Raw genomic sequence first — 25,003 nt, 5'->3', positions numbered from 1 at the left:
ATGCCATCCTCACTTCCAAATAAAGAACGTGAAGCTTCTGTTTCTTCCCCCCAAAATGACTTCAAGAACACTGCTGACGTTTGAAGGGATCATTCAGTCATTGAAGCTGAAGTTCAGGAAGAGACAGGAGAGGCATTTTGCAAAAACTTGAGAAAATAAAAATATTTGATTGGTCGAGAACTGATAAGACAAATGAATGTTCTGCAAGCCATCTGTTTGTTCCAACAGTCTTGGAAGGATGTGGAAGAGGAGATCGTCCAGAAGTGCTTCAAGAGTTGTGGAGTTGGAGCTTCAGATGCCATTACCATGGAGGCAACAGAAGATGAGGATGAGAAACTGGACTCTGCCTGCAAAGACACTATCCAAATGTCTCAAAACGAACTAGTGGCTGTAGATGCTGGAATTGCAACTACATCTGACCTTCCGCTGGCGGCGTCCATCGAGGATCTGCAGCGCAGGTTGGCTGACAATGATGAAAATCAAGAAATAATGAGTGAAATTAAGAAGGAGGATGTCAGTTTACCTGCAGAGAACAAGATCAAAAGCATCCACCAATTTCCTGCTAGCCTTGCCAACATGAATGCTTTTACAGTGAGCAAGGGTTGCAGTGCTTTTCTGGAGAGTTGCATGGAGATGGAGGAAAAGGTTGAGGCTGAATTCTTCAAACTGCACCAAATGTACAAACAGATGTCACTGCTTGACTTCTTCAAGAAAGTATAACACTTCCTGACTGCCAAAATGCAGTTTATTAAGACTAAAGTAAAGTTTCCTGAGTCAAAATGTAGTTTCTTTCAACTAAAATGCTAAAGTAGTTTCCTTAAGATTGCTCTGCATCTTGAGGAAAGGTTAGCCAGGCCATTGAGTTTGGTATAGCAGCTGCCTGTGTTGAAATTTTTTGCATCTCGCAGCTTAGGTGTCATTAAGTTTGTGCCCTAATTCATCTGTGACTGTGCAGCAGCCATGAATAGCTATTTTTGAAGGCCATTGAGCTTTGCGTCCTTTTCCCAGCACCTGTCACTTAGGATTAGGTTGCTGTGGGTGATCGGAGTTTTTTTCTTTTTTTCTTTTCTGGACCGTCTCATCGAGGGATTCGGTGAAAAAGAAGAAGAAAAACCAAAGAAAAATACTCGGTGATGCCTTATCTCATCCTGCTCAGAGTTGAGAAAGGAAGAGTTGGTTCGGGAGAGAGGTCGGGGTGGGGGGATTGAGTTGAGAACCAGAGATGAAAGTTAATACGAGGGAAGTTTTCATTCAAGATTATTATATTTGATCATTTTGTCACCTCAAGGAGAGCATTCAAACTGTTGGCATCACAGGTGTCATATGCTGGGTGGTAGCTCATTGCTTTTTCTGGAAAGGTGAGTATCTTTTTTTTGTCTACCCCAGGCTTTCCCAAAATGCAAGCTATTGTAAGAGAAGGGCACAGCCACCGAGAAATCTCCTGGTGTTTTTCGAGTCCCCAATTGGGAATTATATTTTCAGGGTCCGTGTGTCCGTGCGGAACCTCAACGCGAAAATGACTGGACAAATTCATTTCATAATCGGCCCATCTATGCTATAATATCTGGGCATGAGACGGTGAGACTCCTTTGGGATCAAATTGTCGTGGGACACAATTTTATTTGCTTCTTTTGTCATTAAAAAACAACAACAATTAATTGGAGAGAATAGTACAGGATTGTATTGAGTATATGCTTTCAGGTACTATTTATTTCCTTACTATTTACCGCTTTCACTATCAACACAGGCTTTTATTAATCGATTTATTTATATAATGTACCTACCTGATCTTTATTACCAACACAAACTTTGAATTATTTATTTATATACATATTACCATCTGCACGACAAATACTCAATCGGAATTATTTATTGATATGCACTTTCCCGTCTCCACCATCTATTTACCAGCTTGAAATATGTATTTATTTTATATGTACTTCCGCTTCCCCACTACCTACATATTAATTTGTTCATTGAGTTATTTAGTTATTTAAATGTAAAATGTACACGACCCATTTAGCTCACCTGGAACGTAGTTCAGGGGAAGTATTAGCATCGTGCAGTGTCTGTAAGTAAGTGAGTCAATCAGGCTTTATGTAAACACTTGGAACTTATTCTCCAAAACTACACACATGATTTTGATGAAACTTGACCACGGCCTTCATCACTCATGATGCACCAAACTTTGTTTATGTCTTTTTTAAAATCAACGAGCTCTAAGGCGGTCTACTGGGGTTCAAAATGGGTCCAGGTTTGCCCCTCCGTAATTGCTATTAGCTTTATTCTCCAAAACGCACAATTTCGATGGAATTTGACCACAACCGTTATCACCCGTGACGTACCAAAGTTTATTCACGGCATTAGAAGGAAAAAAAATCTGGGTCAAAGGGGTTATATGGGGAGTCAATGTGGGTCCGGGTTTGCCCCACCAAAATATGTATTTTCTTTCTTCTCCGAAACTACACACACAATTTTGATGAAATTTGACCAAAACCTTCATCCCTTATGATGGACTGAAGTTTGTTCAAGGAGTAAAACATCAGGGTCTGAGTGGGTGAAAGGGAGGAGCCTTGACCCCCCTTCCCCACCCCCAAAAAAGGTATTTTCTCTCTTCTCTGAAGCTACACACAGGATTTCGATCAAACTTGATCACAAGCTTCATCACCCGTGATGTACTAAAGTTTGTTCAAAGTAATTTTTTTTAAAGGGCCTTGCCAGCCAAAATAGGAACTGTATGTACTTTTTTTCTCTGGTACATATTTCGTGGGTAATCAACACGTAACAATGGTTCCCAGGTGAGCCCAGGGGCATTGCCCCTATTTTTAAAGTTGCAGTTGGGGACCGTCTTCATTGAGGACTTGCATTTTTGTTAAATGCTGTAATGCTCATAGACAATGGAACGGGTTAGGAGGTGATGTCGAGAGCCGAATGTGCAGGAGTTAGACAGGAGCTGGGAAGAACCCAGCCCTTTCTCTGGGGGATTTCTCAGAAAGCTCCATTGGGAAAGCATGCAAGTTTGGCAGACTTTGCCGACACTATTTGTGCATTTGTTTAACTTCCCCATGGATGATGTGAATAACCTTTTTGTGTACTGCTGATAGTTGATGTTTGTGAAGTATATATTGCACAAAGTTAATGGATTGATAGCAGTGGTTTTCTGTAATCCTGACATGGAATATCAAGCTTACAAAAAGATAATTAAGGTACAGGTAATGGCCTGTTCGGCAGTCCGAACTACTGCAGGGCATGCTAATTATGCAGCTAACCCGAGGCAGTGAATCTGTCTAGTTCTAGCACAAAATAACTTTTTTTATTTTCAAAACGTAACTTTTAAAATCCACAACTTAAAATGCAAATGGGACGATTGACATTTACATTACCATCCATGGCATTCTTCAAGATGCAGCTCCTGATGCACCATAGTTAATGCCTTCTTAGGTCGAGTGCAATCCAATCACAAATCGTTTTTAGACCATATAGCTCACTGGTGAGAAATCTACCAAATGAACTGGATATGCCACTCCCAACAATATCCTGTACCAAACATATTCTCAGATGATTTATTGTAATATGAAATGAAAATGTGTGTCCAGGTTCATGTCATCTTTCACCTGACACTGAAGCATGAAAACAAACTATGGCAGCATTTTATTCACTTCATGGCTATGCTCTTTGCCGTGTTGTCACGAGACAGAAAATTGGATTGGTATTACTGCTCAAGGCAATAGTCAGGGAAAGCATTTTGAATATGACTAGGGTACCAGTAAACAATGGTCTACCCTTTTTGAAATTCACTGTAACATCTTAAAAGTCCAATGAATGCCAGCAGATGAGACACCTGGCTGAATGTCACCTCCGAAGGAGGGCATATATGCCAGTGCCATGCCCTGCTGGTGGAACACTAGGGTGACAGTTTATAGTCTGGGAATCGATCCCAGACGAGACGGCTCAGAGGTGATTGTGCTGCCTCTGAGTGAACTTGCTCGTCCTTGGGGGGGATATTGGGAGAAGTGGTGATGGTGGGTGGGGAGATTACCAAAATATAATAACAGCAGTTGTGCTTTGCATATATATATATATATATATATATGACCTTTGTTTGCTGAAAACTGAGCAAAAATGGTGTCTTACAGGAGTGCAGATGCAAGTGCTCCACATGAATAGTGCAGATTTTCAAAACTGATTCACCAACATGAACACGATTTTAATATATTTTTTTTGTATTTGTAGAAACCCATTTTAAATTTTAACCCAGAAAATGACCTTGGAAAGAGTTTGGGGATTGTTTCCCACAGAGCTTGAGCTTTACCCAGAGGCAAAGTTTTGATAGCTTTGCCAGGATATTGATTGCCTTGTTTTAGATGAAGCTACTTGCAGTCCCTGGCCATGTAGTAAAAGCGGCAGGCGTGGCGGTCATGATGGATCGTGCCGTCTGTGCGCTGGTGCCACTCGCAGCTCCGTCCCTGCATCGCCGACCTCGTCCACGACCTCGACCTACTGCTTTTGTTCTCGCCGTCGCTGCAAAGAGGCCTTGGTGCCAACGGAAACAAAGGCCGAGTTTGTTCTGAATCGTGGGGCAGTGTACTCTGTGGATTTCCACGCAGTATAGCAGCACCCTGATGGAGTGCTAGCTGTGACGGGAAGTCTGAAGAATGGAGAACATTTTCCCACCACCACAAGATGGTGTAACATTCAGTTGGTTGAATCTTCAAACATGAGCAGGGTTTATAATGACCATGTTTTGTACATTCATATATTTACACATTTTATTTTTTCGAACTTAACTACGAATATTGGTTACACTGGTTAGTGTTCCCTTCTGATAATTGTGATCTTGTTAAAATATCTTGAATAATGTTGATATTTGTCCATTGATGTTTCCACCAGGGAAGGTGGACAGAAGTTATGTTTTCACCCCTGTTTGTCTGCCTGTTTTGTTTGTCTGCCTGTTTTGTTTGTCTGCCTGTTTTGTTTGTCTGCCTGTGAGCTGGATATCTCAAAACGTTATGGACGGATTCGGAAGAAACTTGGTGAACAGGTTGAGTGTGACGAGGACAAATTGATGAGATTTTGGTGAATGTCCGGATATGAGAATTGTTCAGTCTTTCAAGTGATATTCACCGTTGAGAGTTGGGGTCAAAAACTATATGTAGCATAATAATTGAAAAGGTTGCAGACTGATTCAGATAAAACTTTGTGGACATGGTTGGGTGTGTCGCAAGGACAAATTGATTCGATTGTGTGCTCTACCAAATGCCGTTCTAGTTTTGATTGTGCCAGGAAGCAACCTCACAAGTCGACTTTTCGTTTTCATCTGTAATCTGTAGCCTTCATTGTCTCGCTATGGTTGTTCAGCATTGTTCAGATGACAATGTGCAGTTCTGTGATCTTTGCTGTGCTAGTAATAGCCAGTGTACCATTTCCTGATGATTCTTCCATCACCCAGTGTTAAAAAAAAAACTAAAGAGAAAGAAAAGTTTTTTAAAAACTTCTCTTCCAGGGAACTTCAACACTGTACGAGACCATTAGGCCCATCAATTACCTGCAATGGTTGCCAACCTATGGTGGTTTGTGCACGTTCTATCCTTTTTAACTGCTGAGCAAGCAAGGAAGCAGCACGTCCCATTTTTAAAGTCTTTGCCGTCACCATCAGAGCGTATCCCCGAGCCATTACACCACCGAGCGGCTGTAACTGTGTATAAAAAGGAAAATATATTGTGAGGAAGTGTTTGGTTGAGTTTAGCTTTGGATGATGCGACCCCATCACTGTTGAACACAATTACCTAAAAAATCAATTCATCAAATATTCGTAGCCAATGTTTGAACTCCAAAACAATAAATCACTGCTACAGAGTTGCTGACAGGTGATTTTTTTTTTTTTTTTTGGAAACTTTAATGCTATTGCAGTAATTTATCTTCATATTTTTCAATGGGAGAATTTCATTGACCTTGTGGTATGTTTGGGGAGAAGTTTTCTGCTGCAATTGGAGTCTAATCATCATGGGAACCAAAGGGTGTCACACGAAAGTGGACACGGAGTAGGCAGCCGGAATTTCCATAGTTTGCTGCAGCCTGGAAGGCATTTCCTGTGATGTTTCCTCTTTGGGAGTCTTTCTTCTGTACCAAAGTCACACCGAGAGCCAAACGTACCAAGGAAATGCGTGTCGGCTTTCCTTTTCCCTGGACAGTCGACGCAACCTGCAGAGATTGTCACAACAGCATTTGGTGGAAATGCCCCCGAAGTGCACTGAACACCACAGCCGTGGACATTTGGCTTGTAGGCACCGGATGCATCAGGTATTGCGGTGAGTCGACCCTGTCCCCAAGATCTTGCACAGTTTATCCTTTTTCCCCACTAACTGAAGTGTTAAAATACACCAATGGGTCAACCTGCTTTTCTTTGTCCAATTGGCTCTATCTTATTGTATCACGACTGAAAGACTGCCATGATAATTCCATTATTGTTCCAGGTATTACTTCATTGGAAAGACAAACATCTTACCAAAAAGGGCTGCAGATCAAAACTGGAACGGCACTCGGTAGAGCGCGTACCTCCGCCATGCTGAACAGTTTACGTTTTGTATCCCACTGATAGGATGGATCTGCATCCGGACCTGAAACCAAAATCTAATCAGCTAGTTCTTGTCACCTACTCAACTCATCCACCACGTTTTGTCATAACTCGTCCACAACTTTTTGAAATATATGCTCTACATGGTTTTTGGGCCCCATCTCTCAACGGTGAAGAATCACTCACCAAATTAAAAAAAATTCTTGTATCGCGATCCTGATCCGGATCTTCACCAAAATCTAATCGATTAGTCCTTCCCACACACCCAAACCTGCCCACCAAGTTTCGTCCGAATCAGTTCACAATCTCTTGAGATATCCTGCTTACAGACTGGTGAAAACACAACCTCTGTCCACCTTCTTTGGTGGCAGAGGTAACAACCTACCAGCTATCAATATCATTATTGAAAGTTTGATATTCATTACTACATTGATGACACACACACACACACACACACACACACACACACACACACACACACACACACACACACACACACACACACACACACACACACACACACACACACACACACACACACACACACACACACACACACACACACCAAATTTCACGACTCTCTTAACTTCGAAGTTTTCACACGGATGGCATTTTTGTGATGGAGGAATTAGTTCAAAACTATTTTCTTCCTCTTGTTATTTTGTTTAATAAACATTTTCAACTTTGTGCGTGTGAACAAAGATGCCTGATCGAGGGAGACACGCTGCTTTTGTTCACAAGATCTGAACTGCATGGAAACCCGATGAAGTGAACTGTGTGCTTTGTAATTGAAGACATGCAACCAAGTTGAACAAAGCTTTTGTGCAGCGCTTTTTTTTACAAAATGTGCCTCATTTTTTAATACTTTACATGCTTTCTTGAGTGTATATCCAGTATCTTTTTGCTTTACTGCTGTTTCATAACCTTCTCTCTTACCCTTTTCAGATGGAATGCTTTTTTGAAAGCACGCTTGTTTTGTTTTTTTTCTTTTTCTTTAATATTTGAAGGCTTCCATAAACACAGACCTTATTAGATGATGGCTTTCATCCTACTCAGTTTCTTACATCAGGAATTACCGAATCAGCATGGAGGGGTGTATGGTATGTAGCAAAAATATGGTTTGCTTTGGGATATCTTTATGATAAGCGTGGGACGTGTACCAGCTTTCAACTCAGGTGCTTTTGTTGATTGCAGTCATGTCCTGAAATCGTGTATCCATCTCCACCCTACAGAAATGCAGCTTAAATGTGTTCCTCTTGCACCCTGATTGAATGCTTGAGTCCGTAAATGCCAGCAGCTCAAGCTTCCATAGCCTGAGGAATTTTGATGTCTGGATGAAATGTGAAGCAACTTGCGATCCCGCAGGCACTCGAGAGGAGGGTAGGGTGGAACGGTCGTGATGCTAGTTTGGAGGAAGGGAACTGAGCCGAATGCACAGAGGAAATGCCACCTGCTGGGGTTCCAAATGGTTTGCCGTGGAATCTGGAATCTTTCACACGCTGCCAGTCCCGAGGTTCACGTGCGAAAGGGCATGTTTCCTCGAGCCATTTAAGTCGTGATGGAGCACATATTTGTACCTTCTGATTATTTCTTCTCATCTTTGAACATACTGAGGATGAGTTAATGAAGCAAGTGCAGCCCAATTTTGTAGGGAACTTCTAATCCCAGTTTTTCCTGTTTAATTGTCTGCTAATCAATTTTCATGTATAATATACGCATGCTCCTCCATCAGTTGAAATGTTGACACGAGATGAGCAAGGTATGACAAAGGGATTGTATATACAGATCAATTTGTAGCAGATAAAAGTCTTTTCTTTGAGTTTCTGACTTGATATACATGGTTGTCACATTCTCATGCAGAGCACCTGAGATAATCCTGGGACTTCCCTTCTGCGAAGCTATCGACATGTGGTCTTTGGGCTGTGTTATTGCTGAACTCTTCCTGGGCTGGCCTTTATACCCGGGTGCTTCGGAATATGACCAGGTGAGGCCTGCGATTCTGACTCTTGTCAAATCTGTCACCGTTTACGGCTATCACTGTATGCCAGCAGTTTGACAATAGAAATTTCATGAATTTTGTGAATACTTTGTGTGGTGCACATTATAATTCCTAAAAAGAGTTTTACATTCTCGACCAAGGTATGATACTTTTTTTTTTCCCCGATTGAGAACATAGTAAAAGTGAGTCAGGCGGACAACCGAACTCGACAGTTGGTTCGTTCTTGCACCTGCTTGACAAATTGTGGTTGCCTGTGTTTCCCTGGACTGTGCCTGTGCAGATCCGATACATTTCACAAACACAGGGACTTCCAGCTGAGTTCATGCTCAGTGCAGGCACCAAAACGGCACGTTTCTTCAAACGAGAGCCCGAGTCTGCTTATCCGCTCTGGCGCCTCAAGGTAAGCTCCTTGGTTAAGGATAAATTGGGGTATGGCGGAGAGGGGGGATCTTCATTACTTTGAAAGTTCCAGTGATAGCCATTGCCAAGTGATGATTGCTCTCCATTGGAATTGCAGAGGTTGTGAATGAACGTCCCTATAAAGGTTTGGATTCTAAAATTCTAGAAAATGCAGTCTGGGCAACCCTTTGGTTTGATCACTAAACTCCTACCAATGAAAGGACAGTTCCACCGAAATCCCACTGTTGTTGGAAAAATAAAGCTAATGGTAAGCTCTTCTGCCTCTCCCAGTGAAGGGCGGCATTGGTTTTGTGTCACAAACCACTTGAGCCTGTTTCCTGTGTTCTTTTCTTGGAAATTTGTTTTGTCGTATTCCTTCTCCCCCTCATCCATTACACTTCTTACTTCATTTTTCCTCTTTTCTCATGCATCCCACTTTCTTAGTATTTTACCTTCTTATCGGTCTCTCTCTCTCTCTCTCTCTCTCTCTCTCTCTCTCTCTCTCTCTCTCTCTCTCTCTCTCTCTCTCTCTCTCTCTCTCTGATTCAAATTTTCACTTCACCAGCAGGTCATTGATTAATTCTTTCTCATTTACCAAACCCCAACACATACGAACACTTAATTTATCTTTACTTACTCACCCTTATGCTGTGGTGCTTTGGCATATAATTTGCATCGGAATGCTGGTGAACGTTTAATGTTGCCGTCAGGGGCAGACCACTGGGTGGACTCCCTTGACTCATTAGGACACTTTCTTAGTCTGTAGCTACCTTGACTCGTCAGCTTGGCAAACCCGTGAGGCCACCTTACTGAATGGTAAAAGCTTTCATGAGTATTTTTCAAATGTGAGAATGTGCCACAGCTGCTGGGGATAAAGAATTTAAATCTAACGCAGCATCGTGAAATTTCATCGCTTGGGAGCACTACCGACAAACACCGATCGCGATGATTGCCGCGACAACCGTCTTTGGTGGTGCATCGTTTGAGCACACAAGTCCGACGTTGTAGTTTTAAGCTGGTGACATACATGATGTCCCATGTTGGGGTGAGGTTGTCCAAACTCCGTGTGACATTCATATAACTCGGTCACCAGTGTGCTCGCCATTGAGACGTTTAGCCTTGGTTCGTTCCCTCACAAAATCAAATATAATTATAACCTGCTATTCTGATGCAGTCACGGCATGGGGACTTGTATCTCGTAGCACCCCGTCCTTTGGATGGGGATGTTAAAGATCCCGTGGTGTCTTTGCAAATGGATTGGCCATCACATGCTGGTGGCCTCGGCAAATTCCATGCACCTGGATTTTATACAGGTGTGAATTTCAGTTAGATTTAAATGCAGAAAATCTTCCGTATTTGTAAGTTTCAAGTATTCGCAGATTAGTAAATGCATGTTCTGAATTTTCGACCCATCGACTCCCAGTATTCGTGAGTTTGTGAGCCCCTACCACCATACCCCAGTGTCACCTCCCACCCCTGGGTCTGAAGATGTTGATTCTGTACAGTACTGTATTTAGTTTGTCTGTGCGGCGTGGACACGCTACTCTGGGCGCCAATCCTGCCCTGTCCTTTCTCTTCACAACAGTTGTGGAACTTCAAACACCTCGCTGCGCCTCTTGACTCGCTATCATGAACTTATGCTATTTTTTTCGCTTATTAATTGCCCTTAATCCCCCATGTGTAAAATTAGTGGGGAAGGTCAGTCTGCTGGAAAGAGGAAGAAGAAAACGATGAGCTTGAGCGAAAAAGTGAATGCGTTCGACAGGCCTTGGACGATCCTTCTGAGCAATAATCATTGTGAATGCCCATGATGACGTTATGCGTCATAGGTAGGTCATAAAAGACCATTGCGTAATCACATTGTGAGTCAGTTAAGGCAAGTCCTTTCTGATCAAGCAGTACGGGATTACAGCCAGAGAGTTGGCCAGAGTACAGACAGTACATTGGTTGCGCCAAGTCGCCTCTCGCTCAAAGCCCATCCTGCGGATTTTATGTCCGGCAAGAACAGGTCTTGTCCCTTAGTACAAGACTATATAATATATGTATATACCACGTGACCAATGGGGAGGGTGGGGGTTCAGTCTTTCCATGGAGGATTATGCCACTTCGCTGGAGGGAGATGTGGGGCGGGGGGAGGGGGCAATGAAAGCACCCTGGAGAAGAGGGGTGGTGGGGTGACTAATTGAGAAGGTTAAAGGGGTCACCGTTTTCTTTGACTGCACCAACAATTGCTGCAGGTTTAACGACTCAAACCTATTTTAATGAGGCATTGCTTTCTGAACATAGTATAGCTTTACACACAATCATGAGACATTTTAATTAAAAAATGAACCTCACAAAAAGAAATATATATATATATATATATATATATATATATATATATATATATATATATATATATATATATATATATATATATATATGTGAATATACACACACACATACATATGCTATATCAAAGGTGTAGACACCAAGTTGGGATGGAAATGTCTTTTACCAAGGTTAAAATAACAGCTTTCATCCAGCAAGTGCTGATGCAAAAGTCTCAATCAGCCAGCATGTTAAAGCACTTGGCTCTTGTTTGACAAGTTAAATTGCTGTGCATAAATTGTGGTTTCAAGCCATAATTTGCTTTCATTCGCCACTCACAGGTACACTTTGGACCGGAGTGACGGATGGACAACAACCATTGAAACAGCATTTCAATTTCGAAAATCTCGTTTCTATTCAGTCAGCATCAACAACAATAAAATTGCCATCTGTAAATAAATAGCTGCTCTTCCTGGATAATTCGGCTTTGTTTGACACTCTTTGTGACGCAGATGAGTTGAGTCAGTACTCCTCAGATTGAATAATAAGGCAACACTTTACCTTGAAAGTGGTGACTCAAATCCATTGGCTTAAAAACAACGGCACAAACAAAGAAATGCACCAGATTGCCTGGATTTAAATGAGTTGGTGAATGCATAACTCAGAGAGGTGGGATGCCGATCTCTGCAGTTTATCCATGCTCTCACATTTATATTTGTTGTGGCAAAACTTACCGAATCGGTGGGCCACATGTCTGGCAGGCTGTCAAGCAGCAAGACCCCTTTTACCACAATTACAAGCCAAAATTATATATTTATGAGAAACACCCACTCACTGTGGAAGTGGCAAGTGGGGGGCAGAGGGGGGAGGGAAGAGGGTGAAGGGGGACTTTAAGTTGTAGGTGGCCCACCAACTTGGTATATATACAGTGTAACGTTCCCATGTACACACCGATAACATCCAGCTTTCAAGGTGTTCAGTCCAGTGGTGCAAGAGTGCATTAGCAGGTATCATAATTCACTAACTTCTTATGATAATTCCCTACTTTCAAATAAAAAGTGAAAATCTAATTTGGAGGTGGCTATCCCAATTCAGTGGAACATTTCCAGCACACCCAGAGTACAACCACTACTTTTGAACTTTTTTCGTACGGCGGTTTTAGGGTGCATAAAATGCAGAGCACGTGTTTAAATTGGCGAAGTATTTTACGATTCTATAAGAGTTACATGCAGAGATACCATCCTAATACTGCAACTTGCTTGGACTTGAAAACACTCTCCCGCTGAGAGCGGTGCGACACGATACACACTTACACAAAGAATATGCATCGTTTCTTCCCTCCAGAATCCCTGCGACTATTAAATGTTTTTTAAGACTAAAACCTTTCCAGAACACCCCAAGTGCAACCACCAAATTTCCATTCAATGCGTCCAGCAATTCATGAGTGCATACAAGTCCAAAACACACACACACACACACACACACACACACACACACACACACACACACACACACACACACACACACACCTTTTTCACAACAGGCAGTCCAGGATATTGCAGAGATTCATTCACAGAATTTAGTTCTGGTAAAGTGCAAAACCAGGTGGGCCGCAGGTAGTTGTGTTGCCAGCCACGAGCATCTCACGGGTTGCCCAACACTACTTGAAATTCTCAGTGTCAAGAAAGGGAGCAGCATGTCCAGTTTTTTTTAAGTCGTTGGTAGACCTCAGCCAGGGTCATAATCAAACTCCCAACCTACCAGACTCGCAGCAGATGCTGAAAGATGAAACATTAAAAAAAAAATCTACACATGGTACTTTCTTATGACTCTCAGGATTCATTTCACAGTTATTTTATGCTGGGCACGAAACCCAGGGACATTTGCTCATCTGTAATCATACAGTGAATGTGATGTGTACAGGAAGTGCTCACTCAATTACAAAGCAGCTCTGAGAAGCTGAGTGCTCATCCAACAATCAGCATGAGCACATTCAGTTATTTATGCTTGTATATGCTGATTTAACCAATATGGGAGATGTTTTCTTATTTATGATGCAGAGATCCTGAAATTTTCCCATAAATTTTACATCGTGCCTTGGAGTTTGTCCGAAAAATCAGATGCGTAACATGCCCCCCTTGACTTCTTATTTTTCATCCTCTTTAGCATTCTTAACACGAGCTGTTTGTTCCACCTTTTTCATGCAAGGGTGATAATTACCAAGATTTTTAATAAGTTAACTGTAATCCTTGTAATAGCTTTTGCTACCAATGAATACATGCTTGTCTTCACTCAAGAATAGGGGAAGCATGGGAGTGTGAGAGGAATTTATCGCTTGCGCATGCATTTATGTCTATATATAGTGGAGCAGATGCAAATATGGCGAAATACAGTTTATAAATAAAAAATTGACAACTCCCACACTCCTCCAGCTCAAGAAGCTGCATAAAGCAACCCAAGATGGCTTGCACAACGTAAGCGCTTAAGGAGTGTGGGAGATGCCAATTATTTGTATAATCCGAGCCACCTGGTTTGAGTTGATTAGGTGAGAGGAGGAGGAGGAGGAGATTGGGACCATACTCTGTGCAAAGCGTTGGTGCTGCTTAAGCAGTCTCCTTGGCCATTGGGCACAATCCTGGATGGGTCGCCACTCCGACACAGTATAGCAGCATGCTGACACTCATTTTGCCGACCTCGGAAGGATGACAGGCCGAGTTAACCCCACCTGGTATTAATACAACAGCTGATCGGGATTTGAACTCAGGACCCTAGGATCTCAAGCCCACCACTCCAACCATTAAGCCAACACCAGGTATATTAGGTGATAACTGATTGGCTATTCCCTCCATTCACAGGTGAGAGATGTAGGTGGGTCTATATATATATATATATATATATATATATATATATATATATATATATATATATATATATATATATATATATATATATATTTGTGGGCCGGGGGTCGGTGGCGAGAACGACCACAAGGTGGGGAAAGCTTGCGTCGTCTCCCACCAAACTCCCCGGAATTGTAGGCCGTCGCTCGGATAACTCCGCGAGCCGGCGGGTCGTCTAACCGACCATGGTCGCCAATATCTCAACCGCGTAGCGTAGGGTCTATTTGTCTATAACCAATTTACCTAATTAACTATACGATTTCGACTACCGGGGAAACCACGCCCTCGGCATGTCTTGCTCGAACCGGGTCACTCTACCGACTACGGTAGAGTTCCAACTACCGATTACCAACTCCGATTCGGGTGCAGCCGAGCGGAAACTGCCAAAGCCGTGTCGGCTGGAATTAACGGATTATCGGGAATAAAACCCCACCTAAACTCAGATCCGAACCATGCTGGACCAATGCAAGAAGGGATGGAAACGAACTGGGAACATTTCTAACAAGTTTTATTTACAGTAAATGAAGACACAAACTAAGACTTAACACGAATATGCAAGAAGTATTTACAATGATCCAAATACACTTATTCAGTTATACTTACAAGACGGGCCCACACGCAGACACACACACAAAATTAAAACAAACCCAGAGTCTTTATTGGACCCTCGCAGCTGAGGAGAGAGACAAGCTGGGGAGAGAGTTCGGTGGTGTACCTGACCGTCAGAGGAAGGGCATGCTCCTCAGCTGCGAGGGAGATGTGGGGCGCATTCCGTGATGCTCGCATTCCGTGATGCGGCACCTGACAATGGTCGCTGGTCACACGTGTGGGACTCGAAGTTTGTGGTGGAGCTCGGGTGGTGAATGGCCGGGGTCCAGGGAGGGGGGGTCAGGGTTGCTCTTCCTTTCCTCGTAGAGGGCCAGCAGAGACACACACGTTCACCGCTTCGATGCCCACCAAAAACTCTTCAAAATAACTTTTAAAAGACTCTCCTAGACCCCAAAAAGACCCTCAAAGACCTCAAAAAGACCCTCCAAGACCTCAAAAAGATCACCTGCCTCAGAGAGTGCTCGGGAATTTATGGACCTCCCTCAGCGGGGAGGGGCCTTGGTGAACATACCGCACTGTCCGCCTCTGATTGGACAGGTCCAACAGCCCACCCTTCTGGGGCGGGGCCTTGGCCCCTGGCGGGAAACCCCAGCCAGTCTTCCACACGGGTTCATACTTGACGAGTAACAGTATCAATGTTGCACAGGCCGTCGTGCAAGAGTTACAACATTTGTGGAAGGAACGTTGGTGGAAGCGGCAAGGAACGGCTGCAAGACCCTGCCTTGGCAAGTCAGAATGTTTGTAGACAGTGGGTGGGTAGTGGATCATGATGGGGAATGGAATAGTTGTTGGTTGTTCGTTGGAGGGTTCGTTGGATGTAAAGATTTAATAACCTAACTAGAAACAAATCGCAGCGCACGCCTTTGATTCTCCCACAAGACAAAAGGAAAGGGATATATACATATATATATATATATATATATATATATATATATATATATATATATATATATATATATATATATATATATATATATATATACATATATATACATATATATATACATATATATATATATATACATATATATATACATATATATATATATATATATATATATACATATATATATACATATATATATATATATACATATATATATATATATATATATATATATATATTTATATATATATATATATATATATATATATATATATATATATATATATATATATATATATATATATATATATATATATATAAATATATATATATATTTTATATATATTGTTGTGGGCCAGGGGTCGGGTGAGAAGACCAATGGGGGGGGGGGGGAAGCTATCTCGGGTTCCCACAAGACTCCCCGGAATTGTAGGCCGTTGCACAAGGATGATTCTGTGACGCAGCAGGTCGTTAACCAACCGTGAACGCCAATAACTCAACCGCGTGACCGAGGGTCAATGGGTTAACCGGGTTACCTAATTAATCACGTGATTGAATTACCGGGGAACACGCCCTCGGTACGCCTTGTCCGAAATGGATCACTTTACCCGTTTACCGGATCGGATGCAGCCGAGCGACACTGCCAAGGACGTACCGGCTAAGTTAGGATTCAGGCCATGCTGGATCAATGAAAGAACAGACAAAAACGACCTGGGAACATTTGTAATAATAATTTATTTACAAGCAAGCGAGGAAGGTTATGTGGTACAATGAATAGTTTTATTGGTGTGTAATGCAGGGACAGGAAGAAGCGTGAGGTGCGACAATGTACAAGCAACTTACGAAAGCAGACACAGACTTAACCCGAAATAATAATTATAATCTTCTGCAATCTTAACTTACTAGGACAGGCGCCAGGACAAGCACACACACACACACACACGCACACACACACGCACACGCACACGCACACGCACACGCACACGCACACGCACACGCACACGCACACGCACACACATACACACACACACCCCGAGATGAAGAGGAGTTAATGAAGAAAAAAAGAGGAGAGGAGATGAGGCTAACGGTTTCTGAATACCTTACTCGATTGCCCGATCGCGCCACCAACACGCTTTGGGGGGGGGGATGCTCCGCTTGGTGATATCCCCCTGACAGCTGGCACGCCGTTTCTTGCTTCGTGGCCTTTCGTGCAGCTAGCGTCGTCCGGAGAATGAGACGCGACTGTCGGTCGTGAAGGGAGGGACTTGGGTGTAGAAGGCAGAGTCGAGAGCGAGTGGGCTAAGTGGTAGGCGGGACCAGGTGGGTGGGTGGAGTCAGCGACGTGTGGGTGGAGAAGTGGAGGCGGAGTTGAGTTCGAGAGAGAGAGACAGACAGACAGACAGACAGACAGACAGACAGACAGACAGACAGACAGACAGGCTTTGCCATCCACCTTTTATAAATCCCATGGTAAGGGGCAGGGTGGCCACCCCGAAGCGATGCGTCGTCACCCAAGTCGGATGCTCTGATTGGCCCCTGCCCCCGCGATGGCCAGAAGCAGCTCCACTCCACTTCTGGCAAGATGGCCCCAAGCTGTGGGATAGTCTCGCTCCGACCTCACGACATGATATGCATTGCCCCGCACCAAACTCCGCGACATGAATTGCCTTGCACGAACTCCCGGACCATGCCCGGACCGGCCGAGGGTTGTGTTGGCCCCGCATGCTGGCCCGGGCACCCCCGGCTGGTGCTGATCAATGGCCTGCTCCTTGATGCGCCACACGGCCCGAGCTGCACAGCATGCCCCTGCCTGATCGTGGCTTAGCTGGCCGGAGAGGCGAGAAAGTAAGATGTTATGGCAAACCCATGCACAGCCTGTAATATGTGTCCATTCATGCCCTGCTCTGTACGATAATAGTGTCACGAGCGGGGCACGGGTCTGCCTTTGAGCACGTTCCGCACAATGCGCGTGGATCCACCATTAAGCACGTGGCCAGCGCTTGCGTTCGCCCGATGTAATGAAATCCAGAAATGAGTTCAAAAGAACGAGCCGCTCGTGTCTTGCACACTTGTCTTATGTTCCAGACAGTGCGTGCGGATCTGCCATTAAGCACGTGGCCAGCGTCGCGTTCACCAGATTCTGTTATCCTGTGCGTGGGGCCAACTCCGATCTGTGTCAGGCATTGAGGGGAACGATCGGATATAATAATTAGATGCAGGTTTGGAATGAAAAAGGATATAGATGTGTCAGATGGAGAATGGAGGGAAAAGAGGATGCCGATATAATTAGTCCAGAAATGGATAGAAAAGTACGCGCCGCCCGTATCGTGCATAACATGGTGTGGTTGTCGTTTTTCTATTATCGGCCTCTGATGATTTTCTATTGGCATCCCTGGCCCATCCCATCTCCTTGAGATGCTGATAAACCTGCTGCAACCACAAGGCACGTGGTCGGCGCATTGGCCTCCTTCACTCACGAGACTCCCTCGCTGAGAGAATCTGGTGAGCAGGATCAGCGTCAGGAAAACGAGCCACATGTCCATACAGCTGCAGCTGACACTCACGGACTATGCAGGTAACAAATCTCATTTGAGTCTCTCTCAGCAACAGCTCGTTGGACACAAAGTCCGACCAGCGATAGCTAAGGATTCTCCGAAGAGACCTGGTACCAAAGGAATTAAGTCTCCGTCTCAGATCCTTGGTCAGAGTCCAAGTCTCACATCCATGGAGCAAGACTGGAAGCACCAAGGACCTGAAGACTCGGACTTTCTTCCTCCCGCACAGGTACCGGCAGCACCACACCCCATTATCCAGTGAATCCATAACTCCCCAGGCTCGACCCAGACATCGATTAACCTCTGACTCACAAAGTTTAACACAGAGACGTGAATATCACTGCCCAAGAAAGTGAATCTCTCCACGACCTCAACATCCTCACCACAAACAGGCACAGACAGGACAGCAGCATCCAAGATGTCACTGAAAGCCTGAATCTTAGTTTTCATCCAGGAAACCCGTAATCCCAGCGGCTCTGACTCCTCATTCAGCACATCGAGAGCCCCCAATAGGATATCCAGAGTCTCTGCAAGGATGACTGTATAATCTGCAAAATCAAGATCAGAGATCTTGACATTCCCAAATGATGCACCACACCTTGATCTCTCCAACATCCTCCCCACAATCCAGTCCATACAAGTGCTGAAAAGTTCAGACATCAGATCGATCAGTTTTGGTGGCACCCCATGAAGACCAAGAATCCTCCAGAGGGCATCCCGATTCACTGAATCAAACGCTTTACAGAGATCAACATATGCTGCAAGCAGCCCCGACCGAAACTTTCGTCTGTGTTCGGTGAGGACACGAAGAGCAAGGATACAGTCAATCATTGACCTCTTTGCTGTAAGGCCTGACTGCTCTGGACGCTGGTACTCAAGCAGATGGTCACGAACCCCATCAAGAATTATCTGAGCAAAGACCTTGCCCGGTACTGAGAGCAGCGTCACCCCTCGGTAGTTGTTGCAGTCTTGGTGATCACGCTTCCCTTTCCAGAGAGGGTCAACAAGCCCCTCTTCCATTCAGTTGGGATGATGCCTGTGTTGCAGGCAGAGCACAGAACTGCATGCAGCGACACGAGTGCAGCATTTCCACCAGCCTTGAGAAGTTCAGTATGGAGGCCACAGATCCCTGGAGCTTTACCCCGTTTCAACCGGTTCACCGCAGCCCGTGTTTCCACAAACGAAGATGGACCACAGTTGATTGCAGGGTCAGCAACAATTATTGTAACACCTCTGACGTCCAACTCGACAGCTGGGGGATCAGCCTGGTACAACCGCTCAAAGTAACCGGCCCAGCGGGCCTTCACTTCAGACTCCTCTGTCAAGAGCCTACCACCCTTTGACAGGTTTTGTTTTTAATCCTGCTGGGTGTCCATATCCAAACACCCTCCTCACCAGAAAACTTGGTGGGGGAGACGGTTTAGTCTCCGACAACCCGACCATGGAACAGGTTAGTACAGGTTTACATGATCCCTGTAAGCAAGTCACAGATCTGATCTGGCCTGACCTGACAATAATCTGGCCTGACCATCCCATAAGCTCCCAGAACTACTTTACAGGTGAGCTAAAAACCATCCCTGGGAATCGTATTACAAACGAACTACAGTTGGAAGTTGTCCGGTGCTCAGCGACGATCCTGAAGAGAGCCCGCGACACAAAACTTTGAGAACAGAAAACTTCACAGCTTGGTCCATGAATCATGACCCCTTACTGAAATGAAGGTGGATGCTTTGAGCCCACCCTGGGAGTACTCCATTCCACATTCTGAAACCCGCATCTGTGGATAACAATCGATGGCACACACAAACGCACATACGCACGCACACTTTGAGACCTTGGTGGGAGCATTCAAAACCAACAGCTCGTACATGCAGCGACCTTTGTTCCTCACCCATCAGCTCCGAAGATGATCCGTACATGATACAATCCCCTCAACAGGGGCGAAAGGTCGAGGACCATGGGGAGGGTTGTGAGAGAGAGGGAGGAGTGGAAAGAGAGGGGGGAGAGGGGGGGAGAGGTGTGGGGTTGAAGGGAGAGTCAGTGGTCAGGAATCGAAAGTGGGATTGGGGTGGGAGAGAGGGGGTAGTGATAGGAGGGAGAGGGGTGAGGGATTCTGGCAGATGTGATGTCCAGTTTATCGTCCATCCGAGAGATGACACACACAGTGATGAATCACCTGGCCTGTGAAACCCCGGGCGGACTGTTGATAGCTGGGTTGAGATTCAAGTCCAGACCACACAGAGTGAGCATGCGTACCTCTCGTCTTTTCTGCCCTGATGTAGCAATTCCTTACTTCATAACTGAATTATTTTTTTCTCATTGTGATCATATAATTTTTTTGCCTTCTCACCTCCAGTGGAGGACCATGATATCGCAATTGAAAGTTGAAGAACGCGCCAAGTGGCTTTACCATGCAATGCACGAAACGTTTGAAGAAACTTTTAAAAGTGAAATGTTAAATTTTTATTTGTATTTATCCACGTGGCGAACGCAGGCCAGAAGTCCTGAACTTTGTTCAAGTTGTTCCACATGAAGTGCCGTGAGAATATTGTAGAACGCTGGCTTCAGCACTCCAACAAAACGGTTGTGAAGAAACTGCTCCCTTGGCACTCATTTGGCAATAACAATCAATCTCTCTCTCTCTCTCTCTCTCTCTCTCTCTCTCTCTCTCTCTCTCTCTCTCTCTCTCTCTCTCTCTGTCTCTGTCTCTGTCTCTGTCTCTGTCTCTGTCTCTGTCTCTGTCTCTGTCTCTGTCTCTGTCTCTGTCTCTGTCTCTGTCACTCACTCACTCACTCACTCACTCACTCACTCACTCACTCACTCACTCACTCACTCACTCACTCACTCACATACATACATACATACATACATACATTGTAGAGAAAGGAGGGGAACCGTCCTATGAAACATACACCTCCCAGAGACGCCCAAAATGTCAAATATGTCCGGATTGGACAAATGAACACTTTTCTAGGAGTCAGAACTCCTTGTAATTTCAATTCTGGAGCTTACATTTTGTAATTCTTCTTCGGTTAAGGCCCGGTCACACCTTGACGTTTTAGCCAACGTATGCCGATTTTTGAATTTTTTTTCTAAAACGCTGGCACACATTGAATACGTTATGGGTAAGTTTTGATAACATTGAGAGCACGCTGAAAAACACTGCCATACGTCGTTGTACGCTGGCTTTAAACGTTGTACTTTTCGGTTGTCCTCAAATTTTTTCATGCTTGAAATTTCACGACGTATGCCGGCGTATGACTCACACGTTCCGCTACGCTGACCACAAGTTGTATGCACGGTCTGCCATCGTTGACAGACGTCAACACATGCTACTTGTGAGTTAATCATAAGTTGAGACACGCCGAGGTAATGTTTAGCGTACCCGAAACTTATTTCTAACCTATGATTAACGTGTTGTTGGCACGTTACGCGATCGTTGCCACACGTCGACAGACATTACTTTTAAGTTACTCATAGGCTGAAAGACGTCGGTATAATGGATCGTCCTTGCGTCAGCGGCCACGGCCAGGACACTTATTTGCAGCATTCTTCAAACTTTTCTTCGGCATGACGAGGATGTTCACACTTCGATGTCTAGCTTGGCTATGATTCCAATTGTCCATCGGCAGCGTCTATTTAAAATAGTCGAGTTTGAGCGTTTTAACACGTTCAGAAGAAACGCTTCAAATTTCAAAACCCCAGCGTCAAAAAACAAAGGCGAGTGACAGCAATTTAAATCGTTCATTGTAAACAATGAAAATAGCTGAGTGGTACCGTTTAAAAGTCGTTGAGTGTAAAAAAAAATCCAATTGTTGAGCGCAAGCGTCCACTTTCAATAGTGGAGATGCAGCCATTTAAATCGTTGAGTGGCAGCCTATGAACCTTCCCGTGGACACGCGGACGCAAGGAGGATCCATCATAACCCACACCCTCCCCCTCACACTCACCTACTACTGCCAACATGAACAAACTACGACTAATACTAATACTAATACTGATACTGATGATACTGATACTGATACTGCTGACATGGACATCGACTCGAAAACACTGTTGGTTCCCCTTTTATGAGCAGCATTTTTATATACCAATTCCCAAAACCGCTGGGAACACGTGTTTATATGGCAGTTGTAAGCTAGAAACACATTCATTTTTTTTTTTGTCGACCGGAAGACATCATTGGAATACGTCTACATACGTCTGTGTGTTGGGACTACGTAAAGAATTGGTTCAAAGCACGTCAAACATAAGTTAGAAATAAGTTTCGCGTAAAAAAGACATTACCGCGACGTGTTTCGACTTATGAGTAGCTTATAAGTAGCGTTTGTGGACGTGTGTAAGCGTCCACATATCGTGTGTAAAACTTATCCCCATCGCATGCGGAACGTGTGTCATACGCCGAGTACGTCGTAAAATTTTGAACATGTTTAAAATTTCTTGACGTACTCTACTTACTACGACGTATGATAGCGTACTTTAGCGTTCTACTCACGTATACCAAACTTACTCATACCGTATTTGACGTGCCCCCAACGTTTTAGACACATTTTTCTTCGGTCGGCATACGCTGGCAAGATCGCCAAGGTGGGACCGCGATGTTGACACTTCCATTTCTACGGCAGTTATGATTCGAATCGTTGTGCGTCAGCCTTTTAATAGGCTACGTCACGACATCGTCGGCGATGCGTGCAACGCGCTATGCCTAAGTTAGACTATCGTTGGGCATCGGTTGTGTAGGCCAACAACAGGTTCAGCATTCGTTGGTATAAGTTATCTATAACACAACGAAACGTTCTGTGTCCATTACTAATATGTTATGCATACGACCAACTCGTTATGAATACGTCCGAATCTTTAAAAAAAAACATCAAAAGTTCAACGTAAGCCAGCGTTTTACATACATTTTAATACGTTGCCATCGCTGGCTAAAACGTCAAGGTGTGACCAGGCCTTTAAGAGATACTCAGTGTGATCGCATGTGCGGAACTGAACTGAAGCAACGAATGCTGACGTCTCCGGGCGTTTATAAGAATTGAAATACTCCCAGCGATTCATAGCTATGATGAAAAGGCATTCGATAATAGGAGTGAGGAAAGTGAGAAAAAAAAAAAACTTTATTGTGAAGAAATCATTACGGCCTGTTCCAAGTCAAAGCAAGGTTGAGCAGGCAAAAACAACCATGGCGGCTTCAGAACTCAGAGAGGTTACCCAGGATACGCCTTCAGACCCCAGAGAGTGAGGTGACCGATGATCGCCTGATGAAGGATCTAATTAAATAAGGCCGTTTGGCAGTTTGGCCAAGCACTCTTCTTGTGCAAACTGCTCCAGTTCTTCTAGATTTGTAGGGTCCCTTTTCCCAACTACTGTTTTCAATCTCCCCAGAGGTGTTCAATGGGATTGAGATCTGGACTCATTGCTGGCTACTTCAGAACACTCCAGCGTTTTGTCTTGAACCATTCCCGGGAGCTTTTTGAAGTGTGTTTGGGGTAATTGCCCTTCTGCACGGCTCATGGTCTTCGACGGTGACTCAGCTTTCTGACACTGGGTTGAACATTTCGCTCCAAAATGCCTTAGTAATCTCCTGATTTCATGATGCCATGCATACATTCAAGGCACCCAGTGCCAGCGGCAGCACAGCAACCCCAAAACCTCACTGAACCTCCACCATGTTTGACTGTGGGAAAGGTGTTCTTTTCTTTGAAGGCTTCATTTTGTTTTCTGTTAACATAGACATGACGTGCTTTACCAACAAGCTCAAATAAGCTAAGATCCTCGTCCTCTTAATGATGACGTCATAAAAACGAATATGATGTCATTGTGATGTATCAGGTTTGCGATAAATTGTCTGTGCTAATGCCCGGCTTGATTCCCGCAAACAAAATTCAAACAGCTTGCCTAGTTTCGGAGATAATGGTATAGGCGATTTCCATTAGCGGCGATATTATGACGTCAACTTTTTTTTCTAGGAAGAATTTCCAAAATCGGAGATGGTTACTGCCTGCGCGTAGGCTTTCTGCATATACATGGCAAGTTTCAGGAAGATCCGATGAAAACTCTGGGTTGTGAAACAAAAAATAGGAATGACGTCATAAAAATTGATATGACGTCATAGTGATGTATCATATGTGCGGTAATTCATCTCTGCTAATGCCCTGTTCAATTCCCGCAAACAGAATTCAAAAAGCTTGCCTAGTTTGGGAGATAATTTTTTAGGCGATTTCCATGAGCGGAGATATTTTGACGGCATAACTTTTTTTCTAGGAGGAATCTTCAAAATCGGAGATGGTTACTGTCTGCGCAGGGGATTTTTACATATATACGCCAAGTTTCAGGAAGTTTCGATGAAAACTGTCGGCTGTGAAACAAAAAAGTCCACAAGAACAACAACGTGAGTAAGAATTAGAGATCCTTCATGAGGATCAAAAAAGTCCACAAGAAGAAGATGAAGAACAACAATGTAAGACTTAGAGATCCTCCACAAAGATCTAAAAAGCTCTAACCTGGTCTCAACTGTCCACAGGACATTCTCCCAGAAAGATTTTGGCTTGTTCAGGTGTGTTTTGGCAAACTCCAGTCAGGCTTTGTTTTGTCTCTCTCTCAGCAGTAGGGTCTTCCTGGGTGTGCTACCATAGAACCCCCTTTCATTGAGTTGGTGACGGATGGTGCGAGTTGAAACTGACGTACCTTGTGTCTGAAGGTCAGCTTGAATCTGTTTAGCAATTGATCGAGGTGTTTTCTCCACCATTCGAACAATGCTTCGCTGCAATC

General features: G+C 44.1%; 1 protein-coding gene across 1 annotated transcript in view; it reads left to right on the top strand.

Moving 5' to 3' along the window:
• LOC147024531 (homeodomain-interacting protein kinase 2-like) overlaps positions 1 to 25,003 on the top strand; it is a 167,174-nt gene that overhangs the window by 56,883 nt on the left and 85,288 nt on the right. Inside the window, exons 3-4 of the mRNA XM_085884537.1 lie at positions 8,435 to 8,558; positions 8,854 to 8,973. Coding sequence (XP_085740663.1) covers positions 8,435 to 8,558; positions 8,854 to 8,973 — 244 coding nt within the window. The remainder of the gene's footprint in view (positions 1 to 8,434; positions 8,559 to 8,853; positions 8,974 to 25,003) is intronic.

This window comes from Eptatretus burgeri, chromosome 6 (genome assembly GCF_056783735.1).
Source record: "Eptatretus burgeri isolate ZD-2024b chromosome 6, Ebu_testis_v1, whole genome shotgun sequence".
Lineage (NCBI taxonomy): Eukaryota > Metazoa > Chordata > Myxini > Myxiniformes > Myxinidae > Eptatretus > Eptatretus burgeri.
This window is presented reverse-complemented; position numbering and strand designations above follow the sequence as displayed.